At 36.4% G+C, this 21,580-nt stretch overlaps 1 protein-coding gene across 1 annotated transcript in view; it reads right to left on the minus strand.

Moving 5' to 3' along the window:
* Nucleotides 1–21,580, minus strand: part of DMD (dystrophin) — a 2,107,962-nt gene that overhangs the window by 1,334,347 nt on the left and 752,035 nt on the right. The window contains exons 28-29 of the mRNA XM_029240038.1: nt 20,521–20,655; nt 18,746–18,895 (exon numbers count right to left, since the gene is read on the minus strand). Of these exons, the coding sequence (XP_029095871.1) occupies nt 18,746–18,895; nt 20,521–20,655 (285 nt within the window). The remainder of the gene's footprint in view (nt 1–18,745; nt 18,896–20,520; nt 20,656–21,580) is intronic.

Consider the following 21,580-nt stretch of genomic DNA (forward strand, 5'->3'; position numbering starts at 1 on the left):
ACACAATCATAGTAGGGGACTTTAACACCCCACTTTCACCAATGGACAGATCATCCAAAATGAAAACAAATAAGGAAACACAAACTTTAAATGATACATTAAACAAGATGGACTTATTTGATATTTATAGGACATTCCATCCAAAAACAAAAGAATATACTTTCTTCTCAAGTGCTCAAGGAACATTCTCCAGGATAGCTTATATCTTGGGTCACAAATGAAGCCTCGGTAAATTTAAGAAAATTGAAATCATATCAAGTATCTTTTCTGACGACAATACTATGAGACAAGATATGAGTTACAGGAAAAAATCTGTAAAAAATACAAACACATGGAGGCTAAACAATACACTACTTAACAACCAAGAGGTCACTGAAGGCATCAAAGAGGAAATCAAAAAATACCTAGAAACAAATGACAATGAAAACACAACGACCGAAAACCTATGGGATACAGCAAAAGCAGTTATAAGAGGGGAGTTTATAGCAATACAATCCTACCTTAAGAAACAAGAAACATCTCAAATAAACAACCTAACCTCACAGCTAAAGCAATTAGAGAAAGAAGAACAAAAAAACCCCAAAGTGAGCAGAAGGAAGGAAATCATAAACATCAGAACAGAAATAAATGAAAAAGAAACAAAGGAAACGATAGCAAGATCAATAAAACTAAAAGCTGATTATTTGAGAAGATAAACAAAATTGATAAAGCATTAGCCAGATTCATCAAAAAAAAGGGAGAAAACTCAAATCAATAGAATTAGAAATGAAAAAGGAGAAGTAACAACTGACACTGCAGAAATACAAAGGATTATGAGAGATAACTACAAGCAACTCTATGCCAATAAAATGGACAGCATGGAAGAAATGGACAAATTCTTAAATATGCACAACCTTTCGAGACTGAACCAGGAAGATATGGAAAATATGAACAGACCAATCACAAGCACTGAAATTGAAACTGTGATTAAAAATCTTCCAACAAACAAAAGCCCAAGACCAGATGGCTTCACAGGCGAATTCTATCAAACATTTAGAGAAGAGCTAACACCCATCCTTCTCAAACTCTTCCAAAATATAGCAGAGGGAGGAACGCTCCCAAACTCATCCTATGAGGCCACCATCACCCTGATACCAAAACCAGACAAAGATGTCACAAAGAAAGAAACTACAGGCCAATATCACTGATGAACATAGATGCAAAAATCCTCAGCAAAATACTAGCAAACAGAATCCAACAGCACGTTAAAAGGATCATACACCATGATCAAGTGGGGTTTATCCCAGGAATGCAAGGATTCTTCAATATATGCAAATCAATCAATGTGATACACCATATTAACAAACTGAAGGAGAAAAATCATATGATCATCTCGATGCAGAGAAAGCTTTCGACAAAATTCACCACCCATTTATGATAAAAACCCTGAAAAAACTGGGCATAGAGGGAACTTTCCTTGGCATAATAAAGGCCATATACGACAAAACCCACAGCCAACATCGTCCTCAATGGTGAAAAACTGAAACTGTTTCCACTAAGATCAGGAACAAGACAAGGTTGCCCACTCTCACCACTATTATTCAACACAGTTTTGGATGTTTTAGACACAGAAATTTGAGAAGAAAAAGAAATAAAAGGAATCCAATTCGGAAACGAAGAAATAAAGCTGTCAGTTTGCAGATGACATGAGACTATACATAGAGAATCCTAAAGATGCTACCAGAAAACTACTGGAGGTAATCAATGAATTTGGTAAAGTAGCAAGATACAAAATTAATGCACAGAAATCTCTAGCATTCATATACACTAATGATGAAAAATTGGAAAGTGAAATTAAGAAAACACTCCTATTTACCATTGCAACAAAAAGAATAAAATATCTAGGAATAAACCTACCTCAGGACACAAAAGACCTGTATGCAGAAAATTATAAGACACTGATGAAAGAAATTAAAGATGATACAAATAGATGGAGAGATATACCATGTTCTTGGATTGGAACAATCAACACTGTGAAAATGACTCTACTACCCAAAGCAATCTACAGATTCAATGCAATCCCTATCAAACTACCACTGGCATTTTTCACAGAACTAGAACAAAAAATTTCACAATTTGTATGGAAACACAATAGACCCCGAATAACCAAAGCAATCTTGAGCAAGAAAAACAGAGCTGGAGGAATCACGCTCCCTGACTTCAGACTATACTACAAAGCGACAGTAACCAAGACAGTATGGTACTGGCAGCAAAACAGAAATATATATCAATGGAACAGGATAGAAAGCCCAGAGATAAACCCACGCATAAATGGTCACCTTATCTTTCATAAAGGAGGCAAGAATATACAGTGGAGAAAAGACATCCTCTTCAATAAGTGGTGTTGGGAAAACTGGACAGCTACATGTAAAAGAATGTAATTAGAACACTCCCTAACACCATACACAAAAATAAACTCCAAATGGATTAAAGACCTAAATGTAAAGCCAGACACCATCAAACTCTTAGAGGAAACCATACGCAGAACACTCTATGACATAAATCACAGCAAGATCCTTTTTGACCCACCTCCTAGAGAAATGGAAATTAAAACAAAAATAAACAAGTGGGACCTAATGAAACTTAAAACCTTTTGCACAGCAAAGGAAACCATAAACAAGACGAAAAGACAACCCTCACAACGGGAGAAAATATTTGCTAATGAAGCAACTAACAAAGGATTAATCTCCAAAATTTACAAGCAGCTCATGCAGTTCAATATCAAAAAAACAAACAAGCTAATCCAAAAATGGGTAGAAGACCTAAATAGACATTTCTCCAAAGAAGATATACAGATTGCCAACAAAACATGAAAGGATGCTCAACATCATTAATCATTAAAGAAATGCAAATCAAAACTACAATGAGGTATCACCTCGCGCCAGTCAGAATGGCCATCATCAAAAAATCTACAAACAATAAATGCTGGAGAGGGTGAGGAGAAAAGGGAACACTCTTGTACCGTTGGTGGGAATATAAATTGATACAGCCACTATAGAGAACAGTATGGAGGTTCCTTAAAAAACTACAAATAGAACTACCATACTACCCAGCAATCCCACTACTGGGCATAGACCCTGAGAAAACCATAACTCCAAAAGAGTCATGTACCAAAATGTTCATTGCAGCTCTATTTGCAATAGCCAGGACATGGAAGCAACCTAAGTGTCCATCAACAGATGAATGCATAAAGAAGATGTGGCACATATATACAATGGAATATTACTCAGCCATAAAAAGAAACGAAATTGAGTTATTTGTAGTGAGGTGGATGGACCTAGAGATTGTCATACAGAGTGATGTAAGTCAGAAAGAGAAAAACAAACACCATATGCTAACACATTTATATGGAATCTAAAAAAAAAATGGTTCTGAAGAGCCTAGGGTCAGGACAGGAATAAAGACACAGACTTAGAGAATGGACTTGAGGACATGGGGAGGGGGAAGGGTAAGCTGGGGTGAAGTGAGAGAGTGGCATGGACTTATATATAGTAACAAATGTAAAACAGATAGCTAGTGGGAAATAGCTGCATAGCACAGGGAGATCAGCTTGGTGCTTTGTGACCACCTAGAGGGTGGGATTGGGAGGGTGTGAGGCAGACGCAAGAGGGAGGAGATGTGGGGATATATGTATATGTATAGCTGATTCATTTTGTTATAAAGCAGAAACTAACACACCATTGTAAAGCAATTATACTCGAATACAGATGTTAAAAAGTATTACAAAAATACATAAATATATATTCGTAATCACCCTCATTCATAAAGATTTTAATGCTCTACCAAAGAAAAAACAATTTGTCTAGTGTGAATATACAATACTTACACTTAATTAGGTATAAAAATAAATGCAAGTATAAATATGTTTATATACATGCATATATAAATATATACACAACTATATATGTGTGTATGTATGTTGGTGTATCCCTTTGTGTCTAGACCAGAAAAGCTAATATGCTCTAATTGGTATAAACACAAGAAAAATTTAACTACTGTCTTTTATAAACATTTCAGAAATGTTAATGTAAATGACCCAGGAAACACTATTTACTACAGTAGGGTAAATTATATTTAAAGATAATGATGGAATTACTACTGACAAAAATTAAAAATAAATATCTATGATTCCTGATCATTAAAATAAGAATGAAAAACATTTACCATTGTCCTTTGTTCTTGTGAAAGTTATATAATATTTCAGTTTCTGTATCTAACAAACAGAGTGTAATTAAACCAAAATACAAGATGAATCTTAAAATATTATTAAACACAAGAATCAAGGTAACTCACGTAACTGATGGTAGGAAAAGAAAGACAACCTTTCTCAGATAATAAAAGAAGACATAGCAGGAGAGCAGTTTAGAAGTGGAAAGAAACAGGTGAGGGATGTTTAGAGGTACAAACTTCCAGTTGCAAAATAAATGAGTCACTGGTATGAAGTGTACAGTGTGGGGAATATAGTCAATAACTATGTAATATCTTTGTGTGGAGACATATAACTAGACTTATCGTGGTGACCATTTTGAAATGTATAGATTGGGAGTTTGGGGTTAGTAGATGCAAACTAGTATATATAGAATGGATAAACAACAAGGTCCTACTGTATAGCACAGGGAACTATATTCAATATCCTGTAATAAACCATAATGGAAAAGAATATGAAGAAGTTATACATATGTATAACTGAGTCACTATGCTGTACAGCAGAAATTAAACACACTGTAAATCAACTATACTTCAATAAATTTCTTTAAGAATGTAAAAATCCCTACAAAAGAAAAAAAATATCGAATCACTATGTTGTGTAACAGGCACTAACACAGTGCTGTAGATCAATTATACTTCAAAAGCAAACTCATATCAGAAGAGATCAGATTTGTGGCTACCAGAGGTAGGGGGTTGGAGGAGGAGGAATTGGATAAAGGTAGTCAAAAGGTACAAACTCACAAGGATAAGATAAATAAGTTCTAGGGACATAATGAACAATATGATAAATATAATTAACACTGTTGTATGCTATATATGAAAGTTGTTAAGAGAATAAAGCCTAAGAGTTCTTATCACAAGGAAATTTTTTTGTTTCTTTAATTTTGTATCTATATGAGATGATGGATGTTCACTAAACATATTGTTGTGATTATCATTTCATGATATATGTAAGTCAAATCATTATGCAGTGCACCTTAAACTGTGGGTCAATTATGTCTCAATAAAGCTAGAAGGAAAAGAAAGGATTCAGATGAATCCTCTGAAGAGGTATATAGGGCAATGTCTGGAAGGGTCCCAAGCACAAGAGCTTCTGTCTCTGTGAAGCTGGAGCATGTCACCCTCCCAGTGTTGATGTGTCCACAAACCTGGACGTTTTCTGAACTCCATACTATTGGGATTTTTAATGGGGGCTTTATCACATATGTGTCACCAATTATCAACTCCATTTCCAGTCCCTCTCCCATCTCCAGAGAATGGGGGGGGGTAGGCATGAAAGATCCAAGCTTCTAATTTTGGCTTGGTCTCTCCGGTGACCAGCCCCCATCTAGGAGCGCACCAAGAGCCACCTAATTAGAACAAAAGATATTCCTATCACCCAGTAAATTCCAAGGAGTTCAGTGTCAGATGCTCCTATCACTTAGGAAACTACAAAGGTCTTAGGATTTCTGTGTCAGGAACTGAGGTCAAAGATTAAATACCAGAACAAATGTTCTTCCTACCATCTCTATTTACAAGGGTTTTAGGAGCTATGTGTCAAGAACCAGGGGCAGAAACAAATAGATACATATTTCTTATATTACAAAAGAAGATAGAGAAGATAGAGGAGCAAAACTCTTTTCTAATTAAAAAAAATTAAATACTGTCTTGTCTATTTTTCTTACGTTAAAGAGGGCTGGGCTATTGGCTTTATTATCTGTGTGTAAATATTACACAGGTGAGTTTTTCCTTCAAAATCTAATCACTCTTGACCAATTATTCAATTAAAATTATTATGAGAGCAAGTTGCATAGTCCACCACTCAGCTCAAAAATAAAGTCACCTTGAGCACAGATGTTTGGCCTAACAGTCTGCTTGTGGTGCATTTTTTACATAAAGATGACAGCTTTAACACAGAGCATTTACCTAGGAAAGTCAAAATTCAAGATATCCAATAACCTTTCTTCCAAAGTAAGGAAAGAAAGCATCAAATTTAAAATGTGAAAAATGTAATCCTAGAAACTACATCCATAGTTAACACTCTAAGAATTAGATTAAAATTCTACCTTTCAAAATACTAAAGCAGTTAGCATTGGTCGATCATCTTCACTGAAATCTTTTTTGTTTGTTTGTTTGTTTGCGATACGCGGGCCTCTCACTGTTGGGGCCTCTCCCGTTGCGGAGCAACAGGCTCCGGACGCGCAGGCTCAGCGGCCATGGCCCACAGGCCTAGCCGCTCCGCGGCATGTGGGATCTTCCCGGAACGGGGCACGAACCCGCGTCCCCTGCATCGGCAGGCGGATTCTCAACCACTGCGCCACCAGGGAAGCCCTTCACTGAAATCTTTTTAAATAATGATGTTCTGTAGAAATGAGTCTAAGTTCTGTAACTCCTGCATATATTCAAAACCAATTTAGGTGTAAAATTAACCAAATATATAAAATAACAATTGGGGCTGGCATCATGGGCTGGCAGCCTGTGCAGTCATGCAGTACTCCATGCTTATAAGAACTCAAGCTTGGTTTCATGTTTTGCTGTCATTCTCCTGAAATTCTTAATTTTTGAACAAGGAACCTGCATCTCCTCTTCTATTGGCCCTAAAAATTAAGTAGCTGATCCTGATTACATAATTTGGGGAAAGTGGCCAATAGCTATAAGGTTGAAATAAGAAACCAAACAAAATTGGATAAGTTCAAGAAATAAATTTTTTAAAAAACATGAAATTCAAATTAGATGCACCAGGACACAGTGACATACTGGTGGAGGAAATATGAATACAAAATGAATGACTTCCAAATACGAGTATTAATTGGAAGATAAGACTCCAAAGACCAGTCTCTTAGTTGTTTCGGGATATAATCAAATACATCCTAGAGATATTGGATACATTAACTGAAGATAATGGAAATTAAAGTCCCTTTTCTTTTGATTGTCCACATGATTGTTTGTGTATGGTTGAGAATAAGATGATTATTTTGCTGGAAACTATGGGAGAAAGGTACATAACTGACTGTTTCCACTGCAAACTGTTTTACTGACTACTGCTGAGTCTACTGTACTGTTCGTTAACACTTCTGCTTATTTTGAATTCCTCTCTATGACAGAAGAGCTCCTATTCCAAATGCTTTCCACCCTCACTTTCTCAAAGGCACTGGTCCTCTATTCTCCCACCCCCACTTCTTCATGCCACCAACATAAGACATCCTAAAGAAGAGTTAGCTCCCTCTCAGGTATGGAGTCTCTCATGAGTAAATTTTCTCAGTCTTCCTAATTTCACCTGAAATTATCTTCATATTATCTCAATTCTCTTTTTTCACTCCCGAAGTTCATCCTTCCATTTTTGCTCAGGTATCCTCTCCTGTAAGACCTTGCTCTTACATATTAAGAACATATCTCTATTGGATCTTCCCCCAGATTACAAACAGGCTTAAATCTTCACTGTTCTGACAGTCAATGAGGTGTAAAATTACCTCTATCCTATTACTCATGAAACTGGCCCTTCTCTCTCCTTTTTCATCATCAAACATATTTTTTCATTATCAAACACATGCTAATTCTTTTTTTCCTGCTTTATTGACATATATTTGACACATAACATGGTGTAAGTTTAAGGTGTACGAGGTATTGATTTGACACATTTATAAATTGCAAAATGATTACCACCCTAGTATTAGTTACCACCTCCATTCCATCACACAATTACCGTTTCTTGTTACCAAACATGTTGAAGAATAATTTACGTTTACTGCCTTTACTTTACCACTGCCAATTTCTTCTTTTATGCCAATTTAATCTCACAGTTGCCCCTCTAGCAACTGAACAAGACAACTATAATTAATAAGTGAAGGAGTAAATGGGAGTTGAGCAAACAAATCCAGCCAGTAGAGACTACTTTTACAAGTACTAGGTTCTGCAGTTTATGTATGAACAATGTAGGAAGAAGAGAAGTAAAAATTATTTTAAGTATTTTTATATGCCAAAAAGGAAGTTAACTATTAGAACTCAGCTAATTCTAAGTTCATTAACTCTATCATTTTAAAGAAAATTTAGAAGTTAGTAACATTTTATTGATACTCTTTACCTATAGTAACTTTCTTTATCTACTTTTCATTAAAATTAGACATGTCAAAAATCTTAGTCCATAAAAATAATCTGATCAGTAATTTAATACATAGATGCATTTTCATTGGCCTAATAGTTTTGCTAAAAATTATACTTATACCTTAGCAGTAAAACAGGTGAAGAGACAGCATGTAAAAAAAAAATCTGCCTTCTGTAATCATTTGGAGCATAAGCTTAATATCATCTCTTTATGGTGACAGCAGATTTATAGACAGAGGCCAAGACATTTGATATTTTTTTCCTTAAGGACACACCAAGTATAAAGAGCTATAAAAAATAACCTCGCTCGGGCTTCCCTGGTGGCACAGTGGTTGAGAGTCCGCCTGCTGATGCAGGGGACACGGGTTCGTGCCCCGGTCCGGGAAGATCCCACATGCCGTGGAGCGGCTGGGCCCGTGAGCCATGGCCGCTGAGCCTGCGCGTCCGCAGCCCGTGCTCCGCAACGGGAGAGGCCACAACAGTGAGAGGCCCTGCGTACCGCAAAAATAAATAAATAAATAACCTTGCTCATAAAGAAAAATATGAGTGGCTTATATACCTCTTATTGCCTGCCAGACCACACTTAGATCTGCTAAGACCACCTTTCCGATCTGCTGGAGAGAGAATGGTGAAGAAAGAGAAGAGCCCAAGATTACCTTAAGTTTCTGGCCTGAGAAATTTAAAGAATGAGTTGACATGAACGAGAATGGAGAAACTGTTGGGTAGGTTTGATAGGAGCTCGAATCTGAGTATGTTATGTTTGAGCTGCTTACTAAATATCCACATAGAGACATAACAGAAGGGTGCATATACAGTTCTGGAGTTTAGGGCAGAGGTCTGTATTAGAGATAATATTTTGAGAATCCATTAGCATGTAAAGAATATTTAAAGCCACAACACTGCATAAAATATCCAAAGGAGTGAGTGAAGAAAGAAAAGACAGCATGAAGCTTAAAACTATTTCACTTACAACTGGATCTAGTTAGGCAAAATTTGTTTCAGAATTCTTTCTTATGTGTTTATGAGTGAGACTGGCATGGGACTTTGCTTCTTGTACCATTTTCATCAATTTTTAAAATTGAAGTATAGTTGTTTTACAACATTATATTAGTTTCATGTGTACAACATAGTGACTCAATATTTTTATAGATTATACTCCATTTAAAGTTATTACAAAATAATGGCTATATTTTCCTGTGCTGTACAATATATCCTTGTTTCTTATTTATTTTATACATAGTAGTTTGTATCTCTTAACCCCATACCCTTCTATCACCCCTCCCCTTTCCCTCCCCTCACTGGTAACCACTAGTTTGCTCTCTATACCTGTGAATCTGTTTCTTTTTTGTTATATATATTTGTTCATTTTATTTTTTAGATTCCTGAGATAAACATATAAGTAATAACATAGAGTATTTGTCTTTATCTTAGTTATTTCACTAAGCATAACACTCTTTAGGTCCATCCACATTGTTGGAAATGGCAGAATTCCATTCTTTTTTAATGTGTAATATTCCATTGTGTGTGTGTACACACACACACATATACATACATAAATACATATTTTTTGTATTCATACTCTGTTGATGGACACTTGGGCTGCTTCCATATCTTGGCTATTGTAAATAATGCTGCTATGAAGACTGGGGTGCATGTATCTCTTCAAGTTAATGTTTTTGTTTTTTTCAGATGTATACCCAGGAATGGAATTGCTGGATCATATGGTAGTTCTATTTTTAGTTTTTTTAGGAACCTCATACTGTTTTCCATAGTGGCTGCACCAATTTACAAACCCACCTACAGTGTACTAGGGTGCCCTTTTCTTCACATCCTCACCAACATTTGTTATTTGTGTACATTTTGATGACAGCTATTTTGACAGGTGTGAGGTAATATTTCATTGTCGTTTTGATTTGCATTTCTCTGATGATTAGCAATGATGAGCATTTTTTCATGTGCCTTTGGCCATCTGTACATCTTTCCTTCTTGTACCATTTTTGTCAAATTTTAGTAAGAATATTTTCTAGCCGTATTTTTCAGCCTGTCTTAATCAGCTTGGGCTTCTATAACAAAATACCATAGATCAGGGGGCTTAAACAGCATACATTATTTCTCACAGTTCTAGAGGCTGAGAAGTTCAAGATCAAGGTATCTGCAGATTCAGTGTCTGGTGAGGGCCCTCTTTCTAGTTTGCAAATGGTCTCCTTCTTGCTGTATCCTCACGTATCTGGAAGAATTATCTCTCTCGTGTCTCTTTATTTCAGGGCATCTCAGATCTTCCTTGTGGAATTTCTTTGCTTTAGAAAGGATCTGCTGAGGTAAAAATCTCAATTTCTGTTTCTCTGAAAATGTCTAATTTGCCCTTGCAATTTTGCTAGGTTCAGAACTCTGGGATGGTGGTAATTTTTTCTCAATATCTTGAAAACATTTTTCCAATTTTTTTTCTGATTCTTTTGTTGTAGTTAAAAAGTCTAATGTCAGTCTAAGTTTCATTCCTTCAAAAATGATCTGTCTCTCCTCTCTGGTTGCTAATGTAAATTTGTCTTTGTTTTTGGAATTCTGCAGTTTCACTCTGAAATGTCTAAGCGTGGATTTCTATTTATTTATGCTGCCTGTTATATATTGTGCTTCCTGGTTAAGTAGGTTGGCTCTGCAAGTTATTCCTCAGTATCCTTCACATATTCCCGCCTATCCATTTTCTTTATTCTTGCCTCAGAGTCTCCCATTAGACATAAGTTAGACATTCACGACCTACTCCCAATATATATTTTGCCTTCCTGTTCATACTGTCTACCTCCTTAGGTTTTGGTACCACATTCCTTATATTTCAATTTCCTCATAACTCATTTTTTTCAACTGTTTAATATACACTGAACACAGCCATTATTTTTTCCAATTTTTAGAGTGATAATTTTAATTTTAGTACTCATATTTTGATCTGTTTTTCAAATCTTCCTCATCAACTTTTAGTGTCTTATTTCTTCATTTGATTCTCACTCTCATTTCTTTCTTTAACATTTCACCTACTTATATTAATTACCTGGCAATTCTAGTACCTGATATTGTAGAGGAGGTGATCTAAATTCACTCTGTGTTGCATGTGATTACTTTGCTTCATGATGGCTTGTTTTCTTGTGCTTGTGGGGTTTATCGTGAGCTCAAATTTCACAAAATTTAGTCTGTGAGAATACTAAGGTGCTTTTCTTTCTAAGAATTTGGATTCACCTCTCACTAGTGCTAGGGTGCTACCAACCTGGAGCTACTTTAACTTAATCTCTTGTCTTAGGGATACCTTGACGCTTACTGGTAATAAACACTCAAATAAGCGACTCTCACAAGAACAGGCCTACGGTTACACATTTTCAGGTGAGATGATTATAATTATTCTTACTTTTAATTTTATACTTAGAGTGGGAAGATAGACATATTTTTATATTAGGACATTTCACAGACAGAATACCCCCGTCCATCATTGTACTGAAGATATAACCCTTGTTTTACATAGAATCTCTGTTCACCTCCCCCATTTGCTTGAGCCTGAGGCTCAGATTTCTACTGTATCAAATGGCTTAATTTAACCAAACTCTGGGTTTCTAGCATTAGCTTTTAGCACTAAGGCAATACAAGGGTCAGTGCTCATAGTTGTATTAGTTCTATGACTTTTGTTTCATCTGCATTTTTTTCTTTGTCCTGGCCTTTAAAGGTTTATCCACTTCCTTGCAAGAGAGAAAACATTTAAAACTGTATTTGTTGGAAATTTCCCAGCATCTTGGTGCTTTGAAGAGGGCATTTTAGAAAACTGAGTCTGCCTCATCCTTGGGAATGGAAGTCAGCCCCTTCTCAACATATGTGGAGTTAATCAAATCTACCTCAAAAATAATGTGGGGATTAAGTTTAACACTGTTTATAATTGCTTAGCACAAGGACTGACATAAAAATGCACTCAGTAAATTGTAGCTTTTACTATTTATATTATACATTGATATTTTCTAAGAAGTAAACACATTGACAAAATCATAAAGATATTCTTTTATAGATAAATGGCTTTCCAATAATAATTCTGACCTCAAGACTGATATACAGTCACTTGTTTTCCTGGATTACTTTACAGTTTTCCTTCAGTCAATATTTGTCTATTCTTCCCTATCTATGCTAAGGTAGATGTGACACTCAGTGACCAATTCAAAGTTCTAATTACTGGAGCAATTCATGAGTCCCTCAAGCTGCCTATCATGAGCGTTACTACTAAACAGAATCAACCAATTTAGATTTTGCTTCTTCTCTTTTACTGTCTGCTATTTAATGTCACGTGAAAAAAACTTATACATGACTTTGAGAAGACCAGAAATGGGGGCATTCACAATACACAAGAAAGATGAAATAATCACTAATCAAGAGAACTGGTAAAGGCTTTGGACTTCTAAATACATGTGATTTTAATATTTAAAGCTCTAAAATGCTTTTTATAAAATTAGTCATCCCTAATATTTTTAAACTCATACTGTAAGCTTTCCTTAGAAATTGGGAAACTAATTACTTGCAATATTCACTTCTTACCAAGCAGCTTTTATTTTTAATATAAGGAAAAGATCACTGAGATTGAAGGCAGCATGGTCAACCAGTATGTGCCCAGGCTCCAAGAGCAGAGACCTGGATCTAAGCATACTAGCTTTGTGCCCTTTGATACCCTATCCATTTCTATAAAATAGGAATGCACAATAGAAGTCCTTATAACATAAGGTTGCTGTGAGAACAAATGAGAAAATGCATGTCAGACACTTGGAGCAGTGCCTGGCCCTTTGTAACAATTATACTATTATTGCTATTATTATACATTTTGCTGTATCGCTAACAAATCGTCTGTAGCTTGGTTACTCTGTAATAAGTTGGAAAAATTAGATTATTTGGTACAATTTTTGGAGCTGTTTCCTGGTTTGCTAACCATCTCTCAAATCATTACTGTGAGTAGAAAATGTAGTGCCATATGATTATGAAGAGTGAAAGATGCCTTTTCAAGGAATGGAAATAATTTATCACTTATCTGAATGCAAACTCACACTCTGAAATTAGGAACAGGATCTAGCAAATCTCTTTTAAATATTCATAGGCAATAAAATCTCTGGCTGTTTGATTGATCTAACAGGCAACTGAATGTTACCTTTGTTCTGCATAATTGCCCCTACAGGAAACATCAGTTAGGCAATTAAAAAAAAAAAAACCAAACCTTTGACATAGGCATTTTAATCGAGAAGAAAATGGGCTAAGGCTCATATTCAAGAGAAAGGGCACTTGTTTATTAATGGAAAAACTGTTTTTCTTTAGCCAAAAAAAAAAAAAATCAAGAAATTTATGGCTTAAAAAATTCAGAATTTTTGACTATAACAATCCAATATACAACATAGATTTTTTTAAAAAGGAAATCAATTTTAAAACTCTGTTACTGTGATTATTTTATTTCCCCAGACTCTTAGATAATTATCCCAAGGCTGCATCTGCATTGCATCAAAACACCAGTCTTTTCAACTGAATATTCAGTGGGAACATCCAAACGATTGATTTAGCTAACAAAGTACTAGATATTTCTCTATTACCTAGATAGTCTGGAATTGATCAAAGTACTCAGATTATACCCTGAGAACTAGGAAAACGCTGTCTACTCATCCTTTTAACTCAACATCTTATTTTTAAAGTCACATTGGCATACTAAAGACTAGCAGAACAGAATTTGAGAAGGATATTATCTCTAACACGATGTGGTTTTCATCAAAGCTCTAAAGCACCAAATATGCTTTATTTACATTGCCAAATTACTCTCAGGTTATTATTGGCTAGATATCTTATATAAGCATAGCCAGGGCTAATAGTGGTTTCAAGTTTATTTATTGTTACTATAGCGTTCTGTTTAATTGATTACTGAAGTAGAATGAAAAATTCCTTCCAATTTTAAGACCTATGGAATGATAAAAGTCCTTTCGTCAGTCTTCTGAATTTTATTTAAATAATGGAGGTGTGTACATTTCATTGTTTTTCACATTGGAATATATGTATATGTTTGTCTATCCCTGCCCTGGTAGCACACACGCATGCACGCACACACACACATACACTGCTTTGAGGGTAGATACTACAGCATACAACCTAGTAAAAATAAAAACACTTTCCAGGCAGTATTTTATATATTGCTCAGGAGAATCTTATGAAATAGGATCTGTCATCGCAGATGAGGAAATGGAAGCTTGAAAATATTTCCCAAGAGTACAGAGCCAATGGGTTGTAGATGGATGTGTTTATTGTCTTTTAACATTCATGTTACAGGAATATTTCTCTCTTTGCCAGCTGGCAGGATGCTAAGCTTTGTCAATAAAGGGTGCTGGAGTGACACTGGGGGAGGTGAAGTTTTCTCTGTTCAGTGTGTTTTTACTTCTTGCTCCCGTGGCTCTGGGTTGGCCTGTGGGATGCCTGGTGGGGTTCACCTCGTCTGTTCCCCACCCCCCCCAATAAATTTTAGCAGCACCCTCTACAGGTGCCTTCTGACAAGTTCAGTGGGTGCTCCAGTGCCAAGTCCAACCTGGGTGCCAAATCCATGGGCAGCTTTCTGGAGCCAAGCTGGTTTCCCTAAATTCAGTGGCCCCTACTGTAGCTAGCTTCCCAGTGAGTCCAACAGGCAATCCCCTCTAGCTTCCCAGAAAATTCAATAGCAGCCCCCACAGGTTACCTCCCCATGAATCTTGTCATCATTCCACTCCAAGATTCCCTTCACCCAAGCTTCAGCCCACTGACTACATACTAGCTCCGGTTTGGGTCAACCCAGCAAACTTCTTTGTCATCTCATGCTCTGGAGACATACTCTTTCCAAACAGGTTTGAATCCCAGCCTTGGGTAGAGCCCCTCACTTTCCAAGTCAGTTCCTTCCCTGGGTACTATCCCTTGGTTCTAGGGAATTCTTTGGAGTTCTCTTCTATTTCCTCTTAAAAATTAATTCCCAGTAATTACTTAATACTTATTTGTATTAAACGTTCCCTGTTCAAGTTACTGTGTAACCTGTTTTCTGTTACCTGTCTGACCCTGATTAATACCAAGGGTTATTCCAACCCAAGATTTTCTGATTCAAATTTCAATGCTTTAAAACTCAGTTTGGATACAGCAAAATAAGTGTTCAATCAAGGTTTGTTGTTGAGTTGAATTATTATCTATTTGGGGGAAATACCAGGTTCCACAACAGAGACCTTTGAAATGTAAAGACATAAGTAGTTTTTTGTGTTGCTAAAGGTTTGCAAGAGCATTACATAAATGAGGCTGATGCCAAGATCAGGATTAGAGACTGGTCTACTCCTAAGGACAGAATAGACAAACACTGAACATGGTTAATGATTAAAATTTGGCCCTCTTCACACCTTAGCCAAAATCAGTTTTACAGTGTGCCTTTTGACGTTTTTTTTGATTGAACTCTAATTTCTAACCTGACACTAAAATTCAAATACAAATACAAGCACATTCCAATTCTATATCAAAATCCAAATGTAAATGACCTTTGACCTAGTTGCCACCTCGGAATACCTACTTCTGCCCACGTCCAGTAACAGTGCGATAGGGTCAAGGGCTAAAGGACTGTTTAGAATCGCCTATTTCCAGTCCGTAGTCCCTTATATTGATATGGAGAAAGTATGATTAGACTACTAACCAAAGGTAGTGCAGGATTAAGGATTGTCTGGAGTCTCTGCTAATCAGGACTTCTTTCTTTCCAATGTATAAACATGATCAAACTTCTCCCCCATGTAAATAACAAAAGGTTCCCTGCATACCGTCATAGCTACCATCCCTCCTTAGGACCTTTCTTTGCCTTCACAGCCAAGCTCCTCACAAGGATCGTGCACACTTGCCTTCCCCGTCCTTTTCTCTAATATCTTCTGTATCGCACTGTCACCAGAGTCTCTCTATCCTCAGGAAAACTCCATCAAAACTGCTCTAGGAAAGGTCACAAGTGACATCCTTTTTGCCCAATTCTGTCTTCATCTTACTGGGTTTCTCCACCCATACTTGACAGTTTTTCATGACTCCTCTTTATAAACTGCTACCTGCTAAGCACCCTGGTTTTAACTTGCGTCTCCTCTTACCTCTGATCATTTCTTCTCATCTCCTTTGTAGACACTGTTTCCTCAGCCGAAAACTTGATATGGGGTATAACTCTGAAATTCTGTCTGATTCTTTTTCTTTTGGCTTATTTGGGATGATCTCAGGAACTCTGCAGTTTTAATTAGCACGTAGCCTGACAAATTCCCCATCTGTGTAACTAGTCTGAATCACTCTCTTTAACTTTAGGGCTGTGTAACTCTCTCTTACTGGATTAGGGAATATCTCCACCTGGGTACTCCGTAAGTACTGCAGCAGATCCTGTTGCTGCCCAGCCACATAACCTCTTAGCCTCAGAACCTCTAAGTTCACTTGAAGCTTTGGTGGCCAGTATGTGCACGCACTGCTAGATTCCCACCTTAAGCCTCCACATTTCTCAATTTTACTGCTCTAGGCCGCCCAGAAGTACTGGGATTTTATGCACCCAAGGGCAATCCTCAAACACAAAGGGAGGAAAATTGGTGGACAAATGTTCCAGCTTCCATTAGCCCAGCGGGACAATTCTAAGTGAGCTCTATGACACTGGTGTTCTACCTGATTTCTTTAAAGCTCCCAGTGGGACTGAGCTCAGTAACTCCCAATGGAAACTCACTCATAAAAGCATCCTTTATCAGACTTCCAACATTTCATTCTCCATTCTCCCCATGCACTCACTTGTCCTTCTTGGTATCATGTCCAAAATAAATTACCAGAGCCTAAGGTCTTCACTCGGGTTGCTTTTGATTAATATCAAACTTAAACAGATACGTCTGGCTCAATGGGGGTAAAAAATGACATGTGATCTTTCACATCCAAACTTGTTTTTTCTTACTTTCTCAAAGTTGTTTCTGAAAAATATCTGATACTCAATCACCTGAGTCAGAAACCCAGATACTCTTCTGAATTTTGCATTTGCTCTGTATCTATCACCAATGGCCTTGCCTTCAACTGAGCTAAAAGTATCGCTTCTTACTTGGTCTCACTGCTTGCAGTCTCCCTGTCTCTTAGACCCCCCCACCCCACTGTCCAGTCTCCACAGAGGTAACGTAATCTGATGGTGGCACCTCTCTTCTCCTTTCCCCTTATAAGTTAAACCCTTCAGTGGTTCCCTAAGTGCATGGCTCTACAGCAGGCTTTTTGTGAAGCATAGATCTCCCTTAGCAATCTCACTCATGCTTATTTGTTCAGGCTCACCTTCAACCAGACTCCCATTTGCATTCTGTGTTTTAGCAAAACCAAATACTTCCAATTTTCTGTAGCTGCTGGTGGCTGCCTGCCTGGAATCACCCTCTTACTCTTGCCCATTTGGCTGTCTCCTACTCTAATTTAAAAATGTAGTTTACAACAAATCTTCTCTAGGAAAGCTACCCCAAATACCTTTCACTGCTGACCCACACAAGTCTGTGTCCTTTTCTATGTTCTCTAATCCTCTGTCGTAACTTTTAACCCAACATTTTGCATCTTATAAGGATATTATTTGTTTCCATGTCCTGGAACACACTAAGAAATGAATAATTTTTTGCTTAACTAATCAATGACTATAAGTAGTGAAGTACAGATACTTTTTCTGACTTATTACCAAACCTTCAGTGTCTCACATGTTATAGATGCACTTAGCAATCAGATATGAAGTAAACCTCATTATGAATTTTTTTTCCTTCTTGACAAATAATCCATTCTTGATTTAGGAGAGTGTATGCAAAATATTGTTTGATTCAGAAAAATATCTTAATTTTTTCAATTTTGATTTGAAAAATTCACACCATATGTATTAATTTTTAAATATGAAAACCCCTCTGTTATATGTAAATACAAACTCATATTATCTGGGAACAATAAACAATATCCAATATCTTGGGCACTAATAAAATCACATGTATTATTAACAGATTATATATGACCATAACAAACATGTGTGTACATGTTTGAACAGAGAAAGAGAGAGAGAGAGGTGACGATACCTACACATATTAGTTAATCTTGCATATGGAAAAGAACTGTGGTCAGATAAGACCCGATTTTGAACACCAGATTAACTATTTACTCATGTGAAGATTTGAGCGAGTTACTGTACTTGGTCTGTCTCAGGTTTCCTATTACAACCCATACTTTATAAAGTTTTAGTAAGATAAAATGATATGATACACATATAAATATTTCATCTATGTCTAGAACTTGAAAGTTTCTACAACCTGGAAGCTGAGCTAATATTTAAATTATTCCTCATTTTGACTGAGAGGCATAAAGGTATTTGCTAGTCTTCATGCAAATTAGTTTAAAGAGATTTTTTTCACTCTTCTTGTCATACCTCTTCATGTAGTTCTCTCCAACGAGAATTAAATGTCTCGAGTTCCTCATTGATCAGTTCATCCATGACTCCGCCATCTGTTAGGGTCTGTGCCAATATGCGAATCTGATTTGGGTTATCCTCTGAATGTTGCATCAAATTTTCAAGTGACTGAAATACATTTGCAATAATTACTATTTCACTTCTTTTTCTAAATCCATTGAACTAACCCAAAATGTTCAGTATCTTCTGATTCACATATAATTAAGTTATAAGCAACTTAAAGCAATATTTAATTGGGATAACAAAACATGAAAGATCATTGTTATTTCAAAACTATGATGTTGCTCCATGTCAATCTTCATAGGCTTGTGGCAGAACTATGGAATGGGGTACATAAAAAATGATTCACGGCCACCTTCTTCTCTGAGGCTCTCTACTATAAAACCTGGAAGGTAAGACACTCAATTTCCCAACTTCTCTTATAGCTAGTGATGGCCAAGTGACATGATTCTGACAATGTACATAGGTAGAAATTCAAGAGCAGAGTTTCCCTTCTCACATGAAAAAAAAAAGTCACAGTACTTTAGAAGAAATCCCTCTGGTCTTCACACTTTTTCACACATATACGGCTTACAGGTAAAGTAGCCATATTTGGACTGGGAGACAATAAAAACAAGGATGAGGTCCTTCAATCTGTTCATTTAGTAGGATAAGTGCATGATCACATCCTTTGTTCTGGCCATGACCCTTTTACTCATGCGGTATAACTTTGCAAGTTTGTTTCATCTTTTTTGGAAGATGCTTCACACTGTTAGACAACGAATGTTTGGTCACTGAACATCTCTGAATAGGACAGGGACATAATTATAGTCTATTTGAGGCCTCTCTCATTGCTCTTTGATACCTCTTCAAGTTTTACAATTCTCTTGTAAAAGGACGGAAGTGGGATATAATCATGCCCAGGTTTCTGCTGCAATGTCCCAGGATCCCAATTCTGTTCACTCAAAAACATTTCACATTTTCTTCACATTTTGATTAATTTATGTACCTTATTGTAGCAGATTTACAAAGGGTCTGCACTACAAGTGGCTCTACACATAATACATAGGCTAAAACTACATATTCATTACATATAAAGGATTATCCAAAAGTACAATAAAATGCATAGGACATAAATGATTGTCAGAAATTCACATAAATCAAAGCTTATACATGCAAACTCCTTTAAATTTTACTTTTTAAAGATCTCCAAAATAAAACTTGAAAATGTACTAAAATTCTCTATGTACTAAAATGTATGAACATTTTAAAGATACATTTACAATATCAAAGCATGCCTATTTAATACCTTGAAACATTCTGTAAGGTATAAATTTATGATTTTAAATAATTAAAAATATGTTCCAACTCAGTGAAGGTAGCTTTTAAACTGGAAATAATGTTTTACATTATCATCCTGTTTATCTCTACTCCAATGGAGCAAAACTGTGCATTCAAACTGTCTTTGCAGGTCTGTAGTAGATCTAAGCAGGTAAAGAAAAATGTAAACATAGAACATAGTGATATAGCAAAAGGCATATGTCCTCTCTAAGAGGTTATTTAAATTCTCTTCAAAACCTTAACACTGGAAGGTTCAGAGAGGAATCAAATGTTTCATCCCAAGTGCTGGTGCTGGGGAAGGAATAGCAACTATACACTCTGCCTGGTTTTCTTTGAATTTATTTTCTATTTGATTCTTGACATCTTTCAATAATGCATATAAATTATCACAATTATATTAATTCACAACTTACATCTAGCACCTCAGAGATTTCCTCAGCTCCACCAGGAATATTTTCAGTGGCCTTAAGTTTAAATTCTACTTCATTTAGCCACTTGTTTGCCTTCTCCAAGTACGACAATAACTCATGCCAACACGCCCAAACTTCCTGTGAAAGAAATGTATATCACAAATGAAATATTTTGATAGAACAGTGAGTGTGCGATTTTGCCATTTCCATTTTTAAAACTTCTAAAAATAAAACATATTTTTTACCTTTTCTTTGTAGATCATTGAAAATGCAACTAGTCATTTTGAGTATCTAATATGTCCATAATTACAAATCATTAACAAAATATTTTATTACATGAATAAATTCAAGACTCAGTGATTTACTTTTTTAAATAAAAAATAATTCATCAACATTACAGTCTGGTCCTTCTCAAACTCTTCCAAAATATAGCAGAGAGAGGAACACTCCCAAACTCATTCTACGAGGCCACCATCACCTTGATACCAAAACCAGACAAGGATGTCACAAAGAAAGAAAACTACAGGCCAATATCACTGATGAGCATAAATGCAAAAATCCTCAACAAAATACTAGCAAACAGAATCCAACAGCACATTAAAAGGATCATACACCATGATCAAGTGGGGTTTATTCCAGGAATTCAATGATTCTTCAGTATATGCAAATCAATCAACGTGATACACCACATTAACAAACTGAAGGAGAAAAACCATATGATCATCTCAATAGATGCAGTGAAAGCTTTTGAAAAAATTCAACACCCATTTACGATAAAAGCCCTGCAGAAAGTAGGCATAGAGGGAACTTTCCTCAACATAATAAAGGCCATATATGACAAACCCACAGCCAACATCGTCCTCAATGGTGAAAAACTGAAAGCATTTCCACTAAGATCAGGAACAAGACAAGGTTGCCCACTCTCACCACTCTGATTCAACATAGGTTTTGAAGTTTTAACCACAGCAGTCAGAGAAGAAAAGGAAATAAAAGGAATCCAAGGGCTTCCCTGGTGGCGCAGTGGTTGAGAGTCCGACTGCCGATGCAGGGGACACGGGTTCGT

This window comes from Monodon monoceros, unplaced genomic scaffold (assembly GCF_005190385.1).
Source record: "Monodon monoceros isolate NGI ecotype Baffin Bay Population unplaced genomic scaffold, NGI_Narwhal_1 Super_Scaffold_22, whole genome shotgun sequence".
Lineage (NCBI taxonomy): Eukaryota > Metazoa > Chordata > Mammalia > Artiodactyla > Monodontidae > Monodon > Monodon monoceros.